This window comes from Pinus tabuliformis, chromosome J (assembly GCF_031772625.1).
Source record: "Pinus tabuliformis cultivar Carrire ecotype Pingquan chromosome J, CPIR1, whole genome shotgun sequence".
NCBI lineage: Eukaryota > Viridiplantae > Streptophyta > Pinopsida > Pinales > Pinaceae > Pinus > Pinus tabuliformis.
The window spans coordinates 727,084,804-727,109,545 of NC_142295.1; the positions used below are offsets into that span (position 1 = coordinate 727,084,804).

At 38.5% G+C, this 24,742-nt stretch overlaps 1 protein-coding gene across 2 annotated transcripts in view; it reads right to left on the minus strand.

The window, feature by feature from the left end:
• Window positions 1-7,117: 7,117 nt before the first annotated feature.
• Window positions 7,118-24,742, minus strand: part of LOC149228802 (mannan endo-1,4-beta-mannosidase 2-like) — a 120,755-nt gene continuing 103,130 nt past the window's right edge. For both annotated transcript variants that reach the window (XM_089378369.1, XM_089378368.1), the window contains 3 exons: window positions 8,602-8,724; window positions 8,118-8,329; window positions 7,118-7,960 (listed from right to left, as the gene is read on the minus strand). In XM_089378369.1, coding sequence (XP_089234495.1) covers window positions 7,549-7,960; window positions 8,118-8,329; window positions 8,602-8,724 — 747 coding nt within the window. In that variant the 3' untranslated portion in view covers window positions 7,118-7,548. The remainder of the gene's footprint in view (window positions 7,961-8,117; window positions 8,330-8,601; window positions 8,725-24,742) is intronic.

Below are 24,742 nucleotides of genomic sequence, written 5' to 3' on the forward strand. Positions count from 1 at the left end.
TCCATTTTATTTGAGTGCATTTTGTTCCATACATGAACAAATTAGTCGAGACTGTATAGGGAGAGAGAAAATAGAGAGTGTGTGTGCACTATAGATCCCAGGGGCCACAGGTCTCACTTCTTTGTACTTGCATTCATTTCCATTTAGAGAGAGAGAGAAAAACAATATCACCTTCTAGTTGGGTTTTCCCCTAGAAGGGTTCCCAGGTCGATATATATCATGTGTTATTATGGTTGTGATTGATTGCATTTTTTTCTCTATTTTTTGCATTTTCTATATTACATGCATAAAAACAGTAACTTAATAAATCCAGAAGTCTAAGGAAAATAACCCTCATAGTATAGATTTCGAATTCTCAATATAAATTTATTAGATATGTTGTGACGAACTGTCAAATGGAATATCCATGATAGTTTACACATCAATGAATTCCCCATCTATAGAATTCTTCAATGTGTTATCTAATATTAATTTCCTTCTTTCTTAAGTTGTTGACTTTGTCTAAATAAATTCTACTGGTTAAAGCCATTTGTTTATCTTTCTTACCATCTTATTCTAAGTTCTAATCTTCTCCTTGTGTTTTCTCACTCTATATATGAACATGATTCCACCATAATGCAATATGGCCTCTCAATTGTGTAGCAACAAACTTATTATATATGGATCCTCTACTTTACCACTCCCATCAATCAATACACAAGCTTTAAACTACCATCAAAATGAGATACCACTTTTTTAGCATTAACTCTGTCTGTAAAGAATTTGATTAATTGCAATCCAAGGCCATTCTCCTATTGTTATTGTGTTCTTTTATAATCTTTGGTTCATCTTCCAACTTTTCGACATACGAGGGTTGATGACCAATGCAATCCATTGTCTCTTTCGACATCTAAAGTATCTCCAAGGTTACTAGCAAGTATGGCTTCTAGATCTTCAATTATTCTTCTCATTTATACCATTTTTATATTTCTTGGATTTCTCTCATTTCTTATCTCTTCCATATCTAATAGATTGTCAATATTTCTCTTATTTCTCCTCCTTAGTATCATATTTATTCATATTCTTTCGGTAATTCTCACTCCAATCACCATGTGCATGCTAACGTACTCTTGGTACTATCTTCAACAATGAATACTCTTAGTGATTTCTAATTGTTATGAAAACCACCACCATTTATAAAAAGGTATAAGTCTTTCTCCTATAAACTATAAATCTCACTTTCTTCCTTCCCAACAATTTAATATGTTGGTGTCTTCTCTTTCTTTCCAAAATCTATATAGTGTGTTCTAATACTACTTGATGTAGTGCATGGGGTGCTTACAATCAAAGTCACATTGAAGAACTAACACAAAAATAATAAATCTATAAATGCACTAAATATTAATGAACATTCCACACACAGAGTTTGTCACCAATTGAAATCACATTAATATTTTCAATGAATACACTCAAAAGCATCACTTATAGCTTTATTAAGCCCACAACCAATTTTCTCAGGTCTTTTTATATCCACATAGCCAATGAATAGGTCTATAGAACCCATAGAAAACAACACCACACATACCAAATCAAAGGAGGGCCAAAGGCCACCATTACATCAATCTCCTAAATATTTAAGCCATGGGACTATCTATTTGATTCCCAAATCTTTCCATTCTTCTAAGTAAGCTTAAACATGTATTCAATTAATACATGGCTAATAATACTCTTTAAGTTCCAGATATAACCCAACCTTCATGGCTTGAATATTCAAAATTGGAAAATAAATATGTTAAGGAATTATGAGTTTTGTTGTCATGCTTTATGTTTGACTTAGGCATGCCCCTAAAATTCCATATCTTTTTATGAAATTTGATAAGAAGGTATAATAGAATGTCCTCTACAATATATAAAATTTAAAAATCTAAATCCAAGTAGTTAATGCACACAATTCAAAATAATAAATCCATGTTTCTATAGAAATATTTAAATTCCTATGCACTGGCTCATGAGCAACACTTGAATTCAATATTTGGTTTGAAGGTGGAGGAAGATATCCTCTATAACATATTGAAATTTTAGACCTTAAATCCAAGATATGAGAGTGTGTTGATCTAAATAGCTAACCCTTGTCATGCTAAAAATAATGAAAAACAAGAAATAAAACAAAACATAACTAGAAATATTTTTGGGTGTGCAAGGTTACCAATTTGCCAAGGATGCTCTTGCATCACAAGGTGAAGCTTGTGTTGCAATTTTACGAAATGATCAAGATAGGCGAGGTATTCGTTCCTTGTTTCAAAATTAAGTGCTTCCAAAGCACACTTCTTTTATTGGTTCAACTAAGGGGCGAGAGGGCAAGTAGCATATGGGTATTATGTATGCTACCATACTCTACTCAATTCACATTAGGGTTCATTACTTTCTTGATCAGTGTTTGAGGGTTATTAAGGGTGTTTTTTCTCATGATCTAGGCTTTGTAATCATATGTAATAACCAAAACCTAAAATGGATGAGCATTAAGACATGCAACCCAAATAGTGCAAAATCAAGGCAATTATTCAAGATTCATTTTCCTATCTTCAATTTTCTAAACAATAACAAATTAGTAAGAACTATTTAGAAACATAAGACAAATACCATAATTATTAGGTATACTCGTGTTTTCCAATATTTTGAAAAATACCAACAACTGGTGTAAACCAAACTTCAACTTGAAACAATTAACTTTGGAGGAAAACACAACAAATGTGTTTTTTCCTTGCAAACAAAGCAAAACTAGATGTGTTGGTTCCCCAATTGTAGGGCCTCAGCTCAATGAGGGAAATTAAGTACTCTCAACTAAACACCCAATTGGGAAGAATCAATAGCCATGCTCAAATACAAAACCACAAGTCAAATTGCACAATAATGTCCAAAAGACCATAGTTTAACTGACTAGTGGATAGGCCTTTGTTACCAACACACCTCTTTGCAAGGATAGAGTGTGAAGAAGAACTCTATTGACTCATGCCATGATGATGTAGTACCTCTAGCAATATTAGAGCTTTTCAACAAAGCCAAGAATCTAGGAACAATATTTCCTTGGGGCTTCAATACTTCCAACCTTATCTACCCAAAAAGACTAAATTTTTGAATAATGTAGAAACTATCAACAAACATAGGAAACAAACCTACTCATTTCCCAAAAACTCTAGGATCTCAACAACATACAAAATTAGGCTTCCCTTGTTTTCGCCAGTAAAAGTTTCAACACCTTTTCTCACTAAGAACAAAAGTAAACTTTCATTACAAATGATAATTACAATTCACAAAGAAAAAAATAGGGCAAAATTAGGGTTAGGGTAATATGAAATAGGTCACATGAACATCACTAAATATAACTTAGGCTCCTCTAGGCTAAAAACCCTACATTTACTTTAGAAGCATAACATTACCCAAAACAGGTACTTAGTTACATGTATTTCCTCACAAAATACCAATGGTTTCATAGGAACGAGTCATCCACATTGAGCTAAATGCCTTTCCAAGTTGTGTTTCCATACTGGTTTTTATATTAATTATTTTGGGTCATTCCCAACATCTAATGAAACTTGGTGTGTCCCGAAAATAGTATCCCTACAATCATAGTACTCACGCACACATAATCAATCAACATGGGCTAATCCACAACATAACATATCTTAAGTGACCGTGATCATTTCATAAAAACTTGTGCATAATGAAACTTAAAAGAACATAATAATCTCTAAACAATGTCCAACATCTATCATAACTTATTAAGAATAATATAAATATATAATCAATGGCAAAATCTCCATGATTTCGTATTAGCATGAGTGAATAACAAGGATACTTAAGAGAAAAGTATAAATGTAGCCATTAACTTGTAAATTATAATCATCAAGATTTGATCCTAAGAAAGATGTCACATGGTGCCACCTACTACGTCGCTTTTAATTATAGACCCACCCTTAATTGCCTAATTGAAATCGAGTGCTAAAACTTTGGATTTGGAAGCCACCTTAACTATATTTTGGGAAGTAAATCATTCATAATCATTTTCATAAATGTATACCATAATAAAATGAAAGGTAAATTTGAGCAATAGTTGAAATGGTAAGAACCATGATCGGGGAATGAACTATAATTGTGCTTTAACTTGGGAAAAAGTTATAACATTTTACATTTTTAATAACTTTTGAATTAAGAAAGCCAAGAAAATGGCAGTCTAAAAAAAGTAGATTCAAACCATGAACAAAACAATTCCTAGTTATTATTAATGTGATCAACACATATACATAAAGAAATGAAACAAAAAGTTCAATTTACATATACATATTTGGTGGCTATAATGAAAATGTTTTTATGCACAAAATTTAATCTTTGGTGATAAAAATGAAAGGAAAAGTAAATAGCAATTTATTAAGCATGAACTGTAAGTGATGAAAATAAAATGAAAAAAAAAGGTTGAAAAAAAGAAGAAGAGTAAAAACGAATGTACCAATCACAAGCATTACATGAGAATCATATAATAAACTTCCAAACAATATACTCAAACAATAGAGAATGCAAACTTATAGCAATTTTCTAACATTTATGGTAGAAGAATTAGAAAGTTGCATTTAAAGCAATAATGCATGGCAAGTATGCCTTGATTGTTTATATGGTTTTGATTCAATTGTTAAGAGGGAGTAAGGAAATTTTCCCACTAAGGTTCAAATCTTTGTGTCCTTAAAAAAAATTATATCATTTTCTTATATCTTTTGGAATTTCAAAAGATGGTCATCATATATGGTGAGTTTGTCCTATTGAAAAAGTCAAAAATAGCATCTTTTCACATTAATAAATCATTATTTAGCACTCAATATTAACAAGTTGTAATACATAAGCCTATTAAGATGTTGATAGTTTTGATTTTAGTGTCTAATTTAATCCACTTTTCTTACTATTCATCTATAATAATAATTTTGATTTCTAGTGTTTTTCTTAATCCCCATTTTCAAGTATTGACATTTAACATTAGTAATAATTTGAATATTTGTGTCTTAAATAATTATACTTGAGCCTTCCAAGTTTTGCTTTAGTGGCATATCCATTTCAGTGACATATTGACAATTGCTAAGTCAATTTAAAAAGCATATTTTCATTCAAAATAGCTTAAAATGCCCAAATATTTATTTTATTTTGAGCCAATTAAAATATACATTTATATTGCATAGTCATTGAAACTCTCTTATTGGTTCTTATTCAACTATTTAGAATTGCACAATTCCAATAAATATATAAACTCATAATGAACAATTGTGAATTCTCTAGCTTAATTTTTTTGTTTATACATATTATTCATAATAATTAACTATAAATATATATTATATTATTTAATTTAGATACTCAAATCCTATCAATATCATTTTAAAATTTATTATAATTTATTATTAATCATAGAGAATCTATATTATTATAGTAGTTTTACATCAAATTACCCTATATTTAAATTAACCATAGTATAATTTCACAACATAATATTTTACTTTTAATTTTCTTTATTTTATTTATTTTTCTTTTTCTTTTAATTTGTTTCCCTCTTTTCATTTTCTCCAATTATTTTAGATTCAAGATTTTAAGTTTTTATACCTGGTCTTCTCTATTACACTCTCTCACACACAGACATGTCTATTAAATCCAAAACCAATTTTCTTTATTTTCCTCTTTGTTTTTCCTTCAATTTTTTTTTTTCAATTTTCTTTTTTAATGTTTTTTTTGTTTTTCTGATTACTTTAGATTCAAGATTTTAAGTTTTTGACGTGGTCTTCTCTATTGCTCTCTCTAACATATATATTAAATCCAAAACCAGTTTTCTTTATTTTCCTTTTTTGTTTTTCTTCAATATTTTTTCCCCTCTTCTTTCCATAACCGTCACTTGTACGAACCCTGAGTATTAATTTTAGTTGCCCGTGTCATGACCATCAACATCGGTATGAAAGTCCTCAATGAGCGATGTGAATCTCTAAACAAGAAATGGAATGCCTGTAGGAGAAAGCAGACTACCCCCATACAAACCTAACATGAGCAACTTCTCTGTGGAAAAACTTAATATGAACAACTGTGCAGCTACACCAAAGGAAATCCCAAGCAATATGGCAACGATATCCAAATGTATTGAGGTATCAATAACACCATATTTAAACTGGAGATGGAAGCAGACATAATGTAGTTTTGGCGCAATTGACTTGTGTTTTGTTTGAACTCACTCTCAAATAGCCTTAACATCAAACCAGCAACATTACCAAACAGAAATATGGACTACCCCCAAAAAGAACGATGGGAAGATTGAACATGCCAAATATGCATCTATGACAAGTTGATGAGAAAATACACTCCAAATAGAAGGCATCACCAACATATAGGATCCCTTGACTACCCAACCTCTGGCATAAGATCCTTTTAACCCTTGCAACATTTGATAAGGACCAAATGCATTAGCACTTACTGTCAAATAGCTATTGCTTCAAGGTGACCACCAAAACTCTTACAGTTACCAAGGGAGTCATTCAAATTAAGAATTGTCAGGGCTGTAGACAGAAAATAATTCACAAAATTTACAGTTACCTCCCCCAGTTGACTATGGTCGTATCCCACCAAGGAATAGAAAATTTCAGGTTTGTCGTGGTTTTGCATTTCATAGTTGTAACACATAATTGCGTACAGCATAAAGCAGGGCCCCAATGTGGCATTATTGTATCTCTTTTAAGATTTTATAAAGCAGTCCAAGTGCTTTTATGTTGTGAGTAGAATAAGGCAGACAAAGAAGGATTACTAATGAGCAATGTTCAAATTGTGCACTGAGTTCAGTTTCTGTGGTATAAAACAAGTAGGAGAGCAACAATATGAACAGATGACCTGCTAACAAGACACCCAGGAACCATTTAAGAGGCAAGCCAAGCTTGCCGTTATCCCTTTGTTATTGTGAAAGAGCTGAATTTTCTTCACCTTTTGCAATGTGCAGAAATCAGAAACCATTATTCAATTCATGCAGAGGATCATCAACATTAAAATGGAACATAATATAGTTCACATATAGGTCGTACTAAATATGCACAGTTATTCCATCACAAAGAACCTATTATAAAATCTGTCAGTTTAAGATGGCCAATCTATTTCTTCTCAAAAAATTGTGTGAAAGGCTCCAAAAATAGCCCTTTTATATTTTCTTGGAGCAAAGAATATTATTCCAGAAGTACGGTATCGAAATGTTGAACTGTACAAGTGAGCTTCAGCAGATCTATCAAGATGAACTTTTATAATACCATACCCAAACACATCTCGGGTCTCAAAAGTACAGTAACAACGGTAATCAATATTTATACACTATATCCTTTCATACTTCAGATCTTTTGTAAGGTCGGATGCCTGTCTATGTATCTCCAGAACTACAGAGTCTTCACAATGTGACTGGCGGAACAATCTATAACCTCCAGTAATCGGCTTCCTGCCTGCTTGCCTTTTAAGTTCAGTGTAGCATTATCATTCCAAAGGTTTCTATTATGTAGATCACAAGCGATCTTACTAATTTATCAGCTTGGAACATGCAACAGATAGACTTTGCTTACCTTCAGATTCAGTTTCCACAAGAGTTTGCAATCTGCAGGATTGTTCCACAATCAATTTATATGTTGAGGACCGCTGCCATGGGACAAAGGAAAATTCATCCCCATATTCTTCCATCCCTTCTAATACAAATTGCCAAACCAGAGATCCAGACCCAGCTCTCCCTTTCTTTGCTGACTCATATATCTTATCATACATTGTCTTCAATAATAGGTCCCTGTGGCTTGCTTCATAGTCTTGACACAGAGAGGACAGTCCAAACTCTGTGAAAAGCACAGGTTTCTTTAGAACTTGCTCTCCATCATCAATATGAGAAGTCACCCATTTAGAGAAATATTTGAGCTTGTCCACAAGCTCCTTGTCTGGAACCCTGCATTGACAATACTTGGGCAAAAATCTGTTATAATATGGAAAGAAGACCTGCGAGGAGTAAAAGAAAGAATGGAATCTGAAGATAACAAAGAACTACCACTCTGCCACTTGACTAAAAGAGTTTCACTAAAATAGATCCCTCAGAATTTACCCACCAGCTGTCAGGATAAGCATGGACTGATGCAAAATCAAGAGATTCAATTCTTGAATTGCGAATGAAATCAGAACCAAGTGCCTGTGCCCAATCTCCAGGGTTCATGATAAACTTTTCAGGTGTTGTGGGCCCGTAGAAGCCCTCAAGACCAACAGTCAGAAGATGATTACTATCAATTGACTTTACAAACTGTGCCATTTCTGTAATCCATGCCTGAATTCACAGGAGAAACTACTTTGATGAGTACATAAATAGAAGTGATTTGCACGTGACTCCCATGTTTAGGAAGACAATATCATAGACTTATATGAAAAATATTTTAGTGATGTGGAATCTTTTCAAGTCAAATCAACCACTAATATACACAGAATGAGTTTCAACTCTCCACCCAAAACTGGGAATTCCAAATAGTGACTAGCATCAACTCATTTAACTGATCTTGCCCAATCCTCAAGTATTAGTCACAATGATCTATTTACATTTACCTGAAGAGTCTGACCAGACACATCTGAAAGACAACGAGGTTCATTTATAAGTTCCCAAGCAAATATGGCTGGTTCATCTTTGTACATTACCCCGCTGATACTGTTTTTTCTTGTCAGAACAGCCTGCGGCAACATTTCAAGCTAGAGTGAGTACGGATCATTATTATAAATATCATCTGTTTATTAAAATAAGAAATCCGCCCCTTTTCATTATGAAATAGATAGGAAAATCATCTAAGCCACAACACACGTCATATAATATAGCTACTACTTTATACCTTGGAAAAGAAATGTTAAGTATTTAAAGGAAAGTGATGGACAAACAATTAATGGCACTGCAAACATAGAATCCCTTCAGGGAAAGTGGTCCTTAAGAGTTGAGACATGAAAGTTTCTTAATTGATTTAAAACATGCACATGGAATAAAAATATCTTAGCAAAGAATTCACCTTAGCAACGGATAGCTTCAACTGTGAAGATAACCATATTATACCTATGTTCCACAAAGTTTCCAGGACAGGAGAGCATGGAAGCGGGGAGACACACAAGGGGACATGTAGGAGCACTCCAAATTTTAGAAAAATTCAAGGGGGATGGGGGACGTCAAGATCCCTAATATAGAGGTCCCCATCTCTAAAATCATAAAATATAAAATAATAATATAATAGTGGTAAAATAAAAATAAAACAATTCTTCCCATGCAAATTCATCATTGCACAATCCAGTGGAAATGCTATAATCTTGCCAATCAGGAAATCCTGAAAACTGTTAAGTCTACTGAATTTTGAATGGCATAGGAAATTCAACTTTCTCCGTATGAAGTTTGATGAAGTTGGAACCACTCTGAAACATTGTGAAACAATTAATGATAATGTAAAAAATTTAAGGATAGAAAAGGTAAGATAAAGGAAAATGTCACCATTTTAAGAATTTAATATTACCATTAATTACCAGGTTCTTAGACTCCTCAAAGCTATATCCCTTATTTTTGTCCTATCTTCATGGATTGTTAGACAAAAAATCTAAGGGGGGGGTGGGGTGGGGACATCCAAACATCCCCTTTATGGGGATACACATCCCCCACACTATGGAAATGTTGCCCCATGTGTTACCCCAAGTTTGCCCCAAAGGGGGATGTGGAGAAACATATCCCTAGGTGTCCCCCTGTTAATTTTAGATATGTTCTATGCTTAGAGCAATTTATTTCAATTTTCACAGTTAGCTCAATATCTTTTCTAGATTAGCAATCACATCAGCATTAAAGTAAACTGCAGATAGAACATAAACATAAATCGCAGAAGACAAGCCAAGACAAGAGGACACAAGATGTGGCGCTAGCCAAGGACAAACCCCAAAGTGGGGAAACCCTTGATCAATTCTTCTTTTATGTTCTTCAATAGTTCAGCAGAGAAAGAGAGAGATAGTACATTTACAACAGAAGTCAACACTTTGACTTTCTATATCTACATGAGATCAGTTGAAGACATGTTGCTTCAACTGATTCTCCAAGGTGACTCCTTCACCTATCACAATGCTGCATCTCGTCCACTTGCTGCACCTCACCATGATGCACCATGCTGTACTTATCATCACAGTGCTGGACCTTAATGACCATGCTATGCACTTCATGTTGCTGCTCCTGTTACTGTGCTGCTTCAATCATTGAGCTGCTCTTATCACGGATCCGCACCCAATGTTGTACTCATCGCTGATCCATCATCACTTTGCTGCAACCATCATGCTGCAACCATCACCATGCTGCATCCTTGTTAGCTGACTAATCCTCAACATAATAATATTAACCCATGACAGTAGCTCTGTTCATCTGATAGGCAATCCTGAGAATAGCCTTGTTGTTGGCTATGGCCTGTGGCCTAGCCTAGCAACAAGATAGGCCTCCAATACTTTATCAACTAGCATCCAAGCATCATAAGAACTTGACTGTGCTGTCAGCCCTTTCAAACACCCAGTTGTTTACATAAGCTGATCTAGAGCAGATGCATTCCTTCACTATGTAACAATGACTTATCACTATGTTGTCACCTACAGCAATCCGAGTTTATATGATGTCCTTTCAGACCTCCTCATATTGTGAATAAGTGCCATCTTATGCTGCGGATGAGTAGTCTCTTTCCTTGCTGTGTATAAGGTTTCTTTGTTGCTAAATGAGGGCTGCACTAACAGTGGCAGGGCATCATTCTTAACTGTGTCAAAGGCCTTTCCTTGACAGCGTTAAGAAGGAACTTCTTCAGGCAGCGAATTGGTCCTCCTTGACTGTGATTTAGTCTCCTACAGGATTGCGGATTAGGGCACTTCAACAGCATATAGATCAGGTCTCCTTTACCAACGTTTAGACCTCTTTTATGCAGCACATAGGAGCCTCCTTCAGCTGTGGGATAGAGCTGCATCTGGACCTTCTTTTTGCTGAGGAGTAAGACCAGTAGTTAGGGCACAAGGGTCTGCGTATTAGGGTCTTTCTTTCAGCTGTGAAGAGACCTCATTTACTGTGGCTAGATCTCCCTCTTAGGACAGCGTATAGGGGCTTCTTTAAGCTGCATATAAGTCTCCTCTTTTCTGCGTGTAGATCTCCTCATAAGCCTACGGCTAGGGCATATTCTTTACTGCGGCTAGAGCATCATCTTTACTGCAGCTAGGGCATCATCTTTTACTTAGGCCAGCTTATACTCTTAGTGTCTCTCCTCCACCAAAACCCAAAGACGTGGACAGGAGGAGATCACATGAAGAGTGTGCATGTCTAAATGACTTGAAGACTTTTTCTTTTTATAGTAAAACGTTGAGGTTGAATAGACATGACTGTTGGGCTTCTGAGCCTACATAAGTTGCTGGCCGACTTTGATAATTTTTCCATAATCAAAATAAATTCATATCTCCATAAATACTTATTGGAATTGGATGATCTTTAGATCAATCCTACACCTCTCAATGAGAGGAATCTAGGAAAAATATTAGTAGTCACAAGTAAGGTGATCCACATGGAGTTTGGCCCTAGTTGCCAATTTTAACACTCCCTCTCAACTAAGGAGAACTCCATCCATTGATCCATATGTCCGATTGTACTATCTCTGCCATCAGTGCCCTGCACTGCTCTGCTCTGCTCTGATCTGCTCTGCTCTGTTCTGCTGAACCATGAAGAAGGAGAATTGATCGAGAACGTCTCATACCATTCTCTACTGACCCGAAATCAGTTTCATTGATCCCGGATCAATGGAGGTCATCCTAGCATAGGGAGTACGGTAGATATAACGATGCGTCCATCGATAGAACTATTATGGTCTCTATCCTCATTTCCCTACTCATTGATCAAATGAGAGGTACTTCTCATGAGTCCCAAACTGCATGGGTAGGATGCCTCGACAGGAGAACAAATCATCCTGTCCACAAGAGAACAAATCATCCTATCAGTGGATGCCACGGAGAACGAATCATCCTGGCCCACAGGAGAACGAATCATCCTGGCCCACAGGAGAATGAATCATCTTGTTCCACAGTCGCCACGGAGAACAAATCATCCTGGCCCACAGGAGAACAAATCATCCTATTCCACAGTCGCCACGGAGAATGAATCATCCTAGCCCATAGGAGAACGAATCATCCTAGCCCGCAGGAGAACGAATCATCCTGTTCCACAGTTGCCATGGGAGAACTAATCATCCCAGCCCACAGGGGAACTAATCATCCTGTTCATAGTGCACCACTAGGGGAGGGTGAGTTGCCCTGTGGTCGTATGTTGCTCCAGTAAGTACCCCAGGAACTCCAAAGCTCCCAGAGCTCAATGCATGCAACATGCAGGACCCTTATAAGAAGGTCTCTCAACGACTCCAAGTCATTCGGGAAAGTCACAGATTTGACCTTTCCTCGGGGCTTTGCCAAAAATTGTCTACGACCTGTACATCATTCTGAATGTGATGGAGCCTCCTTGCTCATCGACTTACCATATCCCAGATAAGGTAGTATCTAATGTCTATTTGCTGGAGCAATCATCAAATATAGGATTCCTCAATAATCGAATCCCACCTCTGGTTGTCACGGAGAATCACAGTGGTATTCATCATGTGTACAAACAGCTCACTTAAGATCTTTTGCAACCATGTAGCTTCACATGAGATCATACTCGTAGCTATGTATTCGGTCTCGATGGTGCTTATAGCAACCGATTTCTACTTCTTGCTCATCCATGATATCGAAGCAGAATCCAAAGAGAACCAGCACTGAGAAGTGCTCTAGTGATCCTCCACATTGCCTGCCCACTCAACATTCGAATAATCATGCAGTTTCATATTTCTGGCAATGTATCTCAATCCATGAGAGATTGTGCCCTGAAGATATCTCAGAAGATTCTTGGCACCAATCCAGTGAGGCTCAACCAAATATGAGCTCCCCATGATAACTGCAACACCTATGTCCGAACGAAAGTTCATCAAGAACATCAACGCGAATGAATTTATGAAACTCAGAGGCATTTCCCAAATCTAGTCCAACATCACTACCATATAACTTCTAAAAGTTAAGATCCTCGAGGTAGTCACAGGCTTGTTGTTTAACATTCCACATCCGGAATCCAACTCCCTCTTTCTTCTGCAAATGAGAGGGTCTGCACTTGTCAGAAATAGGTCATCCTCATAAGGTGCCGATATGAGAGGTCTATCATCCACAACCTTCGGGTAATGGTTTGGATCGGTTTCACTCCTAGTGAATCTCAACTTCATCTGACAGTTATCAATCCTCTCATACTACGCCAGGGGAGTTTTGCTTCAAGCCATAGAGGGCTTTCTTCCACCTGCATACGTGAGATTCCTGATCATCAATCTCAAACCCCTCGAGTTGTTCCAAGCCTGTGGACCTGCTACATGAGGGGAATGGTCCCCTTGTAATATTTTCCTTTGGTACATCTCAGACATGTACTTTCATGCTCTTTTTGAATTCAGGCATCCCAGTCACCATCTGACTCACAAACCTCTGGTGCTATGTGTCAATGGACATGGTCCCCAGTGGACTTCCTGCAACTTGATACAACCCTGAACTCAAAAACATCTTTGAAAATTCTATTTTCAAACACGTACCTTTCCATCAATGAGTGCCACCCTGAAACCTTTGACTTCCATTACTGAAATGGACACTAGGTTCTTCTTGCGATAACGTACATAAAAGAGATTCTGTAAATGAATTGAGTTACCCTCTTCAATTGAGGGATAACATTCCCTACACCTTTTCCGAGATAGGTGGCATCGGCTCCAAGTATAATCGCATGATTGTTTCCATCTCTACCAGATTAGAGAGTGCGCCCATCTATCCAATGAAGTGCCTGGGGTTCCTTTCTTTCTTTGAAGAGTCGACCATTTTCTTGATGATCTGCATTACCTGCCATTCCTTTGATCATTGAAGATGTCCCTGGAATGATTGTTATCTTCATCAAGAGAAGTGTCTCTGCCATTCGAACACTCCTTCGCATAATGGCCGAACTTATTGCAACCAAGGAATCCGCCTTTCCTTCCACCCTTAGATCCGAACTTCCCAATGAAGTGATCTCTAGGTAGGCCATCAGAAACTTCCGCTGCGCCATTCTGATAATATTCTCTGCTTCGACTTCACCCTCGGTGAATTTGAAGAGGGATGAGGAATCCAATGATCCTTTTGTCCTTTCACAGTTGTCTTCGGTGATTGCTCTTTCACTCTTGCCAGGGCATTGTCTTCACCTCAGCGCTGATACCATGTTAATTTTAGGTATGTTCTATGCTTAGAGCAATTTATTTCAATTTTCACAGTTAGCTCAATATCTTTTCCAGATTAGCAATCACATCAGCATTAAAGTAAACTGCAGATAGAACATAAACATAAATCACAGAAGACAAGCCAAGACAAGAGGACACAAGATGTGGCGCTAGCCAGGGACAAAACCCAAAGTGGGGAAACCCTTGATCAATTCTTCTTTTATGTTCTTCAATATTTCAACAGAGAAAGAGAGAGATAGTACATTTACAACAGAAGTAAACATTTTGACTTTCTATATCTACATGAGATTAGTTGAAGACATGTTGCTTCAACTGATTCTCCAAGGTGACTCCTTCACCTATCACAGTGTTGCATCTCGTCCACTTGCTGCACCTCACCGTGCTGCACCATGTTGTACTTACCATCACAGTGTTGGACCTTAATGACCATGCTATGCACTTCATGTTGCTACTCCTGTTACTGTGCTGCTTCAATCATTGAGCTGCTCTTATCACGGATCTGCACCCAATGTTGTACTCATCGCTGATCCATCATCACTTTGCTACACCCATCATGTTGCATCCTTGTTAGCTGACTAATCCTTAACATAATAATATTAACCCATGATAGTAGCTATGTTCATCTGATAGGCAATCCTGAGAATAGCCTTGTTGTTAGCTATGGCATGTAGCCTAGCCTAGCAACAAGATAGGCCTCCAATACTTTATCAACTAGCATCCAAGCATCATAAGAACTTGACTGTGCTGTCAGCCCTTTCAAACACCCAGTTGTTTACATAAGCTGATCTAGAGCAAATGCATTCCTTCACTATGTAACAATGACTTATCACTATGTTGTCACCTACAACAATCCGAGTTTATATGATGTCCTTTCAGAGCTCCTCATACTGTGAATAAGTGCCATCTTATGCTGCGGATGAGTAGTCTCTTTACTTGTTGTGTATAAGGTTTCTTTGTTGCTAAATGAGGGCTGCACTAACAATGGCAGGGCATCATTCTTAACTGTGTCAAAGGCCTTTCCTTGACAGCATTAAGAAGGAACTTCTTCAGGAAACGAATTGGTCCTCCTTGACTGTGATTTAGTGTCCTACAGGATTATGGATTAGGGCACTTCAACAGCGTATGGATCAGGTCTCCTTTACCAACACCTAGACCTCTTTTATGCAGCACATAGGAGCCTCATTTAGTTGTGGGATAGAGCTGCATCTGGACCTTCTTTCTGCTAAGTAAGACCAGTAGTTAGGGCACAAGGGTCTGCGTATTAGGGTCTTTCTTTCAGCTGTGAAGAGACCTCATTTACTGTGGCTAGATCTCCCTCTTAGGACGGCGTATAGGGGCTTCCTTAAGCTGCATATCGGTCTCCTCTTTTCTGCGTATAGACCTCCTCATAAGCTTGCGGCTAGGGCATATTCTTTACTGTGGCTAGGGCATCATCTTTACTGTGGCTAGGACATCACCTTTACTGCGGCTAGGGCATCATCTTTACTGCGGCTAGGGCATCATCCTTACTACGGCTAGGGCATCATCTTTACTTAGGCCAGCGTATACTCTTAGTGTCTCTCCTCCACCAAAACCCAAAGACGTGGAGAGGAGGAGATCACATGAAGAGTGTGTGTGTCTAAATGACTTGAAGACCTTTTCTTTTTATAGTAAAACGTTGAGGTTGAATAGACATGACTGTTGGGCTTCTGAGCCTACATAAGTTGCTAGCCGACTTTGATAATTTTTCCATAATCAAAATAAATTCATATCTCCATAAATACTTATCGGAATCGGATGATCTTTAGATCAATCCTACACCTCTCGATGAGAAGAATCTAGGAAAAATATCAGTAGTCACAAGTAAGGTGATCCACATGGAGTTTGGCCCTAGTTTCCAATTTTAACAGCCCCTATCCCAGAGCATGGGAAACATGGGGCATGCCCCCCACCCTAGGGGATGTGTCCCCATGGAACACTATGTTATACATGGCTATTATAATATTATCCAAGGTTTAAAAAGCTAAAAAAATATTTAAACAATGAAAATAAAATCCCTCAAGGGAGCAAAATGCTACAGAGATGAGGTTAATTGCTCTTAGTAAAAAGATCAATTCCCTTAGAATCGTGGACTCCAATAAATATTCTATAATTAATTAAAATGCAATCACAAACCCAGTGTTGCTAGGAGCGCCCTCCTAGGGGCTACTCCCCCCCTCAGTGTTGAGAAATCAGTGCTTGTAGTTATTAGGGTTTTGATTCCTCTATTCTTGATATTTACTTGTGTATGTATTGCCTTCAATACTTATTTATTATGTTATCTTTCATCAAGCAATTACCAAATCAAAAATACATGAAGATCACAAGAACAAGAGACACGGTATGTAGGCACTCAACCAAGGCAAAACCCCTCTCCTAGGAGAAAACCCAGTCAAACTCTTCTTCTCTAAACCACCAGTCGCATGGATGGAGAGTTGTCTGTGCGACTGGAAGGCTCCAGTCGCACAAATGAGCTTTTGTGCGTGGAACTACAGTCGAATCCTTCCTGTTATATGCCTGCCACTGGTGCCCAAAACCCTAAATCAGAGATGTGAGTTGTTGTCCTCTGAGATAATTCTAGGTTAATTAATTATGCCAGAGCATCTAAAATATTTTGTTTGTTTTAAAAGTTTTTTGGATGACCAATGTGATGAGTAGATTAAAGCAAGTGTTTAATCCTTATTAACACTGCATACTATGAAAGGGTTGATTCTTTACCTCTGAATAGTAATTTGATTTATAGTGTATGGAAACGCAGAATTATAAGAAACTATGATTTCCTAAATATCCAGACTAAATTTTAGTTAATCATATGGAAGCATGCAAGTAAACAATGTTTACAGCCCAACAAAATATATTTAACCTTATGAAGATGGTTGACAATTTATAAATGTAGAGGAGCTTATAAAGACAGATAGTCCAATAAACTATTCCCTAAAATAGATTATAACTTCATGGGGATTTAAGATAGACTGATATTCAGTTTTCTCTTACCCAATTATCTTCACAAAACTTAAATACATGTAGAATAACAAAGATGAAGTGAAAACATAAAGACAAACTCACAAAGAGACAGGTTGTTTGAATTAAATCCAGAATCCTTTCATTAATGTAAGCGAATTTAGTCTGATACAATTCTGCTTTAGAAAAACTCATGCAAGGGTTCAACCCTTAATACATCGAGTTACTATTTATTCATACAATAATATAAGACTCTAGAAACATCTGAACTAATTTACAAAAATATAGAACTGCATAAACTGTTGAGATGCTGGCACTATCTTCAAGGAAGTTGTTGATGACATGGCCCCTAAAATTTTGTCTTGTTGTCTGTGTTGGAATTTCTAACACAAAATTCTACTGCAATAACTAATTTATTTCTCCCAGTGTTACTTGGGAGCGGGAGCGGGAGCGGGAAGCGGGAGCGGGAGCGGGAGCGGGAGCGACCATTTTCAGAAGCTCCCGGTTTGGGAGCGAATCCCGGAGCGATTTTTTAAAAATATATATATTTTTTATATTTTTTAATTTTTGATACATATATGTCAACAAAAACATGTAGAATGATGAAATAGACATAAAAAACATAAAAAAACATAAATTGATCATTGAACCATATCACATCAATCATCTAGAAATTATAATCGTCATCAACCTTAGTAAAATAATAAATTAAAATAACATTCAATTCAATAACATTTATCATCATTGATCACCAAAGTAACAAGTTGTACTTGTAAGCCAAGTTTAACCATTACAAGAAGTAATATCGAAGATATTTCTAAGTCCTAACTTCTAACTGTTAACATGATATGAAATGTTAAAAATTTATAAAATGAAACATGAATAATGAGATGAAATGAAACAACTTTAGTCTTTCACAAAGCATCATATTCATAATTCACAATCATTACCAATGAGTTATAATTGCCAAGGCCCAACTTCAAACTTCAAATTTTCATTGTCACAGTGATATAATGTTTACAAAAAATATCATAATGTCATAATGATATGAAAGAGTCAAGAGTCAAGAGTCAAGGACTCAAAACTCAACACTGAACAGTTATGAAAACTAAAGTGACAAGTCTAATAGAAACTAAAAAAGACAAGTAAACTGTAAATCTACAAGTGGCCCTTGCCACGAGAGTCTCCAGGAGTATAAGTAGGTCTTGGCGGTCTTCTAGGAGTCTCCCGCCCAGACCGACGACCAGAACTAGAGCCTCCACGCGAGGGTGTCGATGGAGGTGGCGACAGCAATGGAACAAGACTCAGGCCCCGAGAACTGCTACTGGATGGTGGAGGTGGAGGTGGCATGGCTGCTGCAGCTGCTTCAACTTCATCCCGTACAAGCTCATCTTCTAGTTCTTCCATATGTACAATGCCATCCTCCAAATTGTCGTCCTCAGGGTGATTGTCCCAAATTTTATGTGGGATCTTCATTAGCCCGATCACAGTAATGGCTCAACAACCTCAAATTGTAGTGCACATAAACCAAGCTTTCTGCTCGGTTTTCGTTGAGCCTGTTTCTTTTCACATTATGTATATAACTGTAGGTGCTCCAACACCTCTCTGCAAAGAAGAATTTACAACCTGTGCAAGAACTTTCAATGCCAATTTTCGCAAAAGTCCGTCGCCGCCATATGTTTCCCACCATGTGAGAGAATCAAATTTATCTTTGTCGTCCATTGCATGGAAGTTACCATACAAACCACTGCCAGTGAAGTATCTGCCTATTTCAAGGCGCACAGCTGCACATTCCTCCCTGTCAGGCACCAACTTTTCTAATGCATCCAGATATCCTTTAGTTACCTCTCGATCTAAATGGGGTTTGGTCCTAACACCACCCCCTGCTGCAGGTTTGCCCAACCAAGAATCTGAGTAGTATTTTGGCGTAAGGATATACGTCAAGCAATGTAGTGGAAGGTTAAGCCTTTTCCACTGTTCACACACACAATCGTGAATCAGATTGTACAAGTCGGGATCTCTGTTATTAACAATGTCTTTTATTTCCCCCAACATGGTATCCATTTGCTCATACACCTCGCCAATCACTGGTTTGTCTGTATCTGCAAACCGAATCATGTTATAAATTGGCTTGGTGAAATCCAATACCTATCTCACAGCTGTCCAAAACTGCCCATCAAGAGCGGCCTCCTCCACCGTTTCAAAACCTGCAATGTCAGCTACATTTGTAGCCCTTTCCTTTAACACCTGCCAATTTGGACTTGATACCATGCTAGCTAAACCCTCTCTTACCTTCAAAAGGCGCCTGAAGGTGAGGTAATAGCTACCAAATCTAGTCCTCGCAATCTTCAGCAACTCCAATCTCGAGTGACTGCGGAAAAGGCCATGGGTATTGCTATGATTTGTAATAAATTTTATCATTTTTTTTCCTCTCTTGTACAAATCACCAATCCATTGGTATTGTTCATTTTTGTTTTTGACAATATCATGCAACGGAAGGTTCAATGTGTGAACCAAACATCCAGACCAAAATATGTTGGGTATCTATCCTCAATAATTGCTCCCGCTGCCTTACAATTAGGAGCATTATCAGTGATGACTTGGATGACATTGTATGGGCCAATACGCTCAATTGTTTCAAGCAATGCTTCTGCAATGTTGATAGCGGTCTTGAACTTGTCTGAGTAATCATGTGCAGCTAGAAAAATGGGACCACTTCGGGACACAGCAAGAACACTTATCAATGGCTTGCCTTTTACATTTGTCCATCCATCAGATACAATGGACACCCCATTGTCAGTCCAAGAACTTGTCATTTTATTCAAAGAATGTGATATTTTTGCTTTTTCATGATCAAGGCCAACTGTTCTTGCCTTGTCATACCCAGGGCTCTTGTATCCTTTAGGGGCATCATTTATGGCAGAAACCATTTCGTGCCAATAAGGTGAGCGTAGAACATTGAATGGTATCCCATTTGCATAGAGGAACCTGTAAATTTTTGAATCCACATCATTCCTACACCCCTCATCAAGGAAATCTGATATGGTTCTACGGCGTAAAGATGATGACCCTGAGCCTCCATGTCCATATCCACTGCCTTGGGAGGATGCTGAAGGAGTTCTTTGTGAGCTTTCAAAGAAACCCCTTGATCTTTTTGCTTTGTATTGGGCGTCCTCCTCTTCCTTTATGTATTTGGCTCTATCTGCTGTTGACACCGCGTCGCAAGTTCTGATTCCTATTTGTTTCTCTCCATCCCATGCCCTTTTCCCGCAAAGGTGTCTTCTCAAACGGGTGTATGAGCCTGTGAAATCATTGTTGCAATGGGGGCAATGAAATTTAGTGGTTCCACCCCCTCTCCCTGTTTCAGGCCTGTGAACATATTTCCACAATGGAGTTTGGTCTTGTTTAGTTTTTTGACCCTCATGTTCACCCTCCACATCCTCCTCACTGGGGTTTTCACCTATTTGACTTCCTCCGGCTTCTTCATCCACCTCTTCAGTTTCAGGCCCCCTCCGTTTCCTACTCTCCACCACCATAATAACCAGAAAAGGGACCAGGAAGAGGAAAATGCCAATAAAAATCCCCAGGTCCATCGTGTTTGATGTTTGTAGGGTTTGAGTCTTGAATCTGCAAATTAATTTAGTTTATTGGGATTAATTCATTTAATTTATTAATTTAATTTAAATTAATGATCTTTAAACTCAAACAGGTAAATTAAACTAAACAAACTAACTACCTAACCAACTAAACTAACTAAATGATTAAGTTACTTACCTCTGCAAGCTTGCTCCTCGCTCCTTGGCACTTGCTCCTCGCTCCTCAGCTCTGGCTCCTTGCTCCTCAGCTCTTGCTCCTTGCTCCTTTGCTCTCAAACTCAAGCTCAATCTCATTGAAATGATTTTGTTTTGGCCCATTGGGCTTATAAACCCAAAAAAAATTAGTTAATTTTTTTGTTTTTTTCGGGTCCGCGGAATTTTTTTCCGCCGAACCGCTCCCGAAATTTTAAAATTCGCTCCCGGAGCGTTTTTTAATGCCCGGGAGCGATCAGGGAGCGATCGCTCCCCGATCGCTCCCGGGCATTAAAAAGCGCTCCGGGAGCGCGGGAGCGATCGCTCCCTGAAGCGCTCCCTCACAGACCAGGGAGCGCAAATTTTTTTACGGGAGCGCACTCCCGAAAATCGCTCCCGTCCGGGAGCGATTTGGGGAGCGCGCTCCCGAGCCGCTCCCGCCCGGAGCGCGCTTCGGGAGCGGGTTCGAGGGGGGGGGGGGCGCTCCCCCGCATCACTGATTTCTCCTACTTATTTCTCACAATAAGTTGTTTACAAAACCTTTCAGCAAACATTAAAATAAATTCTACTAAAGTTATCACATAATAGCATAGAGAAAAAAATAACAATGATATACAAGCACAAGAATCAATCACATCAACACAGTTATTTTTGGACAATTGTCCCCGAAAAAAACCCAATGTGGGAAAACCGGTGCAGCAAATGAAGGTTTCTTTATTATTCTTCAGCAAAATCTCTTTACAAGGAATAATTTTGCAACACATAGAGAAACCTTCAAGAGAACACCTGAAATAATTTTCCTCCTCAGTTAGGAGAAATTTTGACACCACAGAGACCCTTTATCCTTCACTGCATCACCCCTGCATCATCTACGTGAGCACTGCGTCATCTGCGTGAGGATTGCGTGAGATCTCATCCCTGTCTGCACTGTCTCTCAGAGCTCTCCCTCTGCATTGTCTCTCTGAGACAATGTGTCACCTCCTCCTTAGTGTTTGACTGATGCTGAAACCCTCCTCTTCCTTCACCCTGCAACTCTCCCTCTGAAATCGAACTCCTTCTCCTCGAGAATCGATTTCCCTCAGGTTACTGAGTATTTTCTCGGTGTATCTCCAAATGACTCTCAAGTCTTCTCTTATACTTTTCCTGTTGATGAATCAACAGTCGAGATTAAGTCTCTAATCAACGGCTAAGATTAAAACAGACTTGATCCTCGTCTCTTAGAAGCTTCTCACCCATATCTTTATTAATACCCATTAATATTTTTATTTTTCTAGGTTTAGACTTAGGAACCCATTAAAAATATTAATTATTTTAATAACTCTTCATCCGGGTGGAATTTCTCCAAACGATTTCTAGGTCTTAGAGATCTCATGTGTTCTAGCCCCTCCATAAAATTTCGGAGCTAGAGCACATCCGATGCTACCCAAAATCAACACTCCCTCTTAGCGACATATGTGCTCTAGCAATACTTCCCAATAGAAGCATCAAACTAATTCATGACATCGGTCTTCTACGCTGTTGATGCTTGGCCTACTGCCCCTCACCTACTGCGTTGCTGCAACCTGTACTGCTGCCTATGACATTGCAACTATCACTGTTACATTTGTACTGCAGCTCCCTCTGAATGTGCTGCATCATGTTGCCCATAGAACTGCCACTATTAACTGTTGCACTACAACTCTTTATACTATCTGCTTCTGCTACTAAAACGGATTCTCACCATCCCCATCTTCTACCTAAAATAAACAAACTTTGTTCTTCCTAGAGCCTTGGTGAGGATGTTTGCCACCTGTTCTCCTGTTGGCGTGTACCTCAATTGTACTGCCCCTTGTTGGACAGAGTCTCTGATGAAGTGACACCTGATATCAATGTGCTTCGACGACCGATCATGAAAGAAGGGATTCTCAAAGAGCTTGATGCAACTCTGATTATCACACAAAATACTGGTCGCTTCCATCTTTCTCCTGAATATATTCACAAGCAATTTGCTAAGCCATATGGCTTCACACGAAGTTGTGCTAGCTGCCATATATTCAGCGTCAGTTGAGCTCAGAGCCACGGATTTTTGTTTCCTACTACACCAGGAGATCATTCCTAATCCAATGTTGAAACAGTAACCAGTGGTACTTTTCCGATCTACTGAACTTCCAACGCAATTTGCGTCAGTGAACCCACTTAGGCTGATGTCATTGCCTTGGGTGCACATTAGTCCATGTGTGATTGTTCCTCGTTTATGTGAGAACATGCTTGGTTGTTTCCTAGTGCGCCCTCTTTGGTTCCACCATGAACTGACAGAGGGTGTTGACAATGTAACAAATGTTTGCCCTGGTATTGACCAGATACATCAGGGACCCTATGAGTTTCCTGTACAAGGTGGGATCGACTTCTTTATCTTCGGATGCATCAATCTTCTTCCAGTTGGTGATCATTGGAGTAGCCATAGGTCTACAGTCCTGCATTCTGAACCTTTTCAAAATCTTTGTAGCGTATCTCCCTTGTCCAAGGAAAATTTCACCCTTCTGTTGCCAAACTTCCAACCCCAGGAAATAATGCATCTGTCCCAAATCCTTCATGTCGAATTTTGTGGCTAGGTTCTCCTTGCAATCTTTGATGAGCCTGGATGAGCCTGTCAGGAAAAGATCATCCACATATAACACCAGGATTAGAGGCTCATTCTCTACAACAAGATAGTAGAGATTAGGATCTGCGTCACTCTTGACGAATCCCATCTTCTGCAAGTAGCCATCAAATCGACCGTACCATGCTCTAGGTGCATGTTTAAACTTTAAACCCATACAAGGCATTCTTCAACCTGCATAAATGAGATTTCTTCTCATGTGTCTCAAAACCCTCTGGTTGTTCAATGTATACTTCTTATTGTATCACCCCGTTCAAGAACGCCGCCTTGACATCAATCTAGTGAATCTCCCACCCCATTTGTGCTGCGAGGGATATCACGGATCTAATAGAAGTATACTTGGCTACTGGGGCGAAGGTTTCTTCGTAGTTTATCCCTTCCTTCTGAGCGTACCCCTTAGCCACAAACCTGGCTTTGTATTTTTCCACACTGTCATCTGCAATGTATTTGACTTTGTAGAGCCATCTCAAACCTACAACTGACCTGTCCTGAGGCCTAGGTACCACTTCCCAAACATCATTGACCATTATGGAACTGTATTCCTCCACCATAGCATCTACCCATACTTGATGCTAAATGACCTCCTGAAAACTAGAGGGTTCTCCAACCTGAGCCACCAAGGCTTGGTATTTGTCTGGCTGTTTATGCTCCCTTTTCTCATTCCTGGGCACTCCGGCGAAATTCTTTGCATCTCGTAGTAGCTGTCGAAGTTCCCAACTCGTTCTACCACTGGTAGTGGGTATATCTATCTGCTCCTCCTCTCCCTGAGACTCCACCTGTGGTGATACTTCTGGAGTTTTGCCTTTAGGAGAAATATTGGTGCTAGTGCTGGACGAAGTGGCTGGACCAATGGATCATCCTTTGACTACTCTTCGGAAGGCATTTCTTGGGATTTCCTGAAATTCTATCCTCCATGAACTTTACATCCTGTCGAATAACGATCTTCCTGTTCCCCGGAAGATAGATTATATATGCCTTAGCATTCT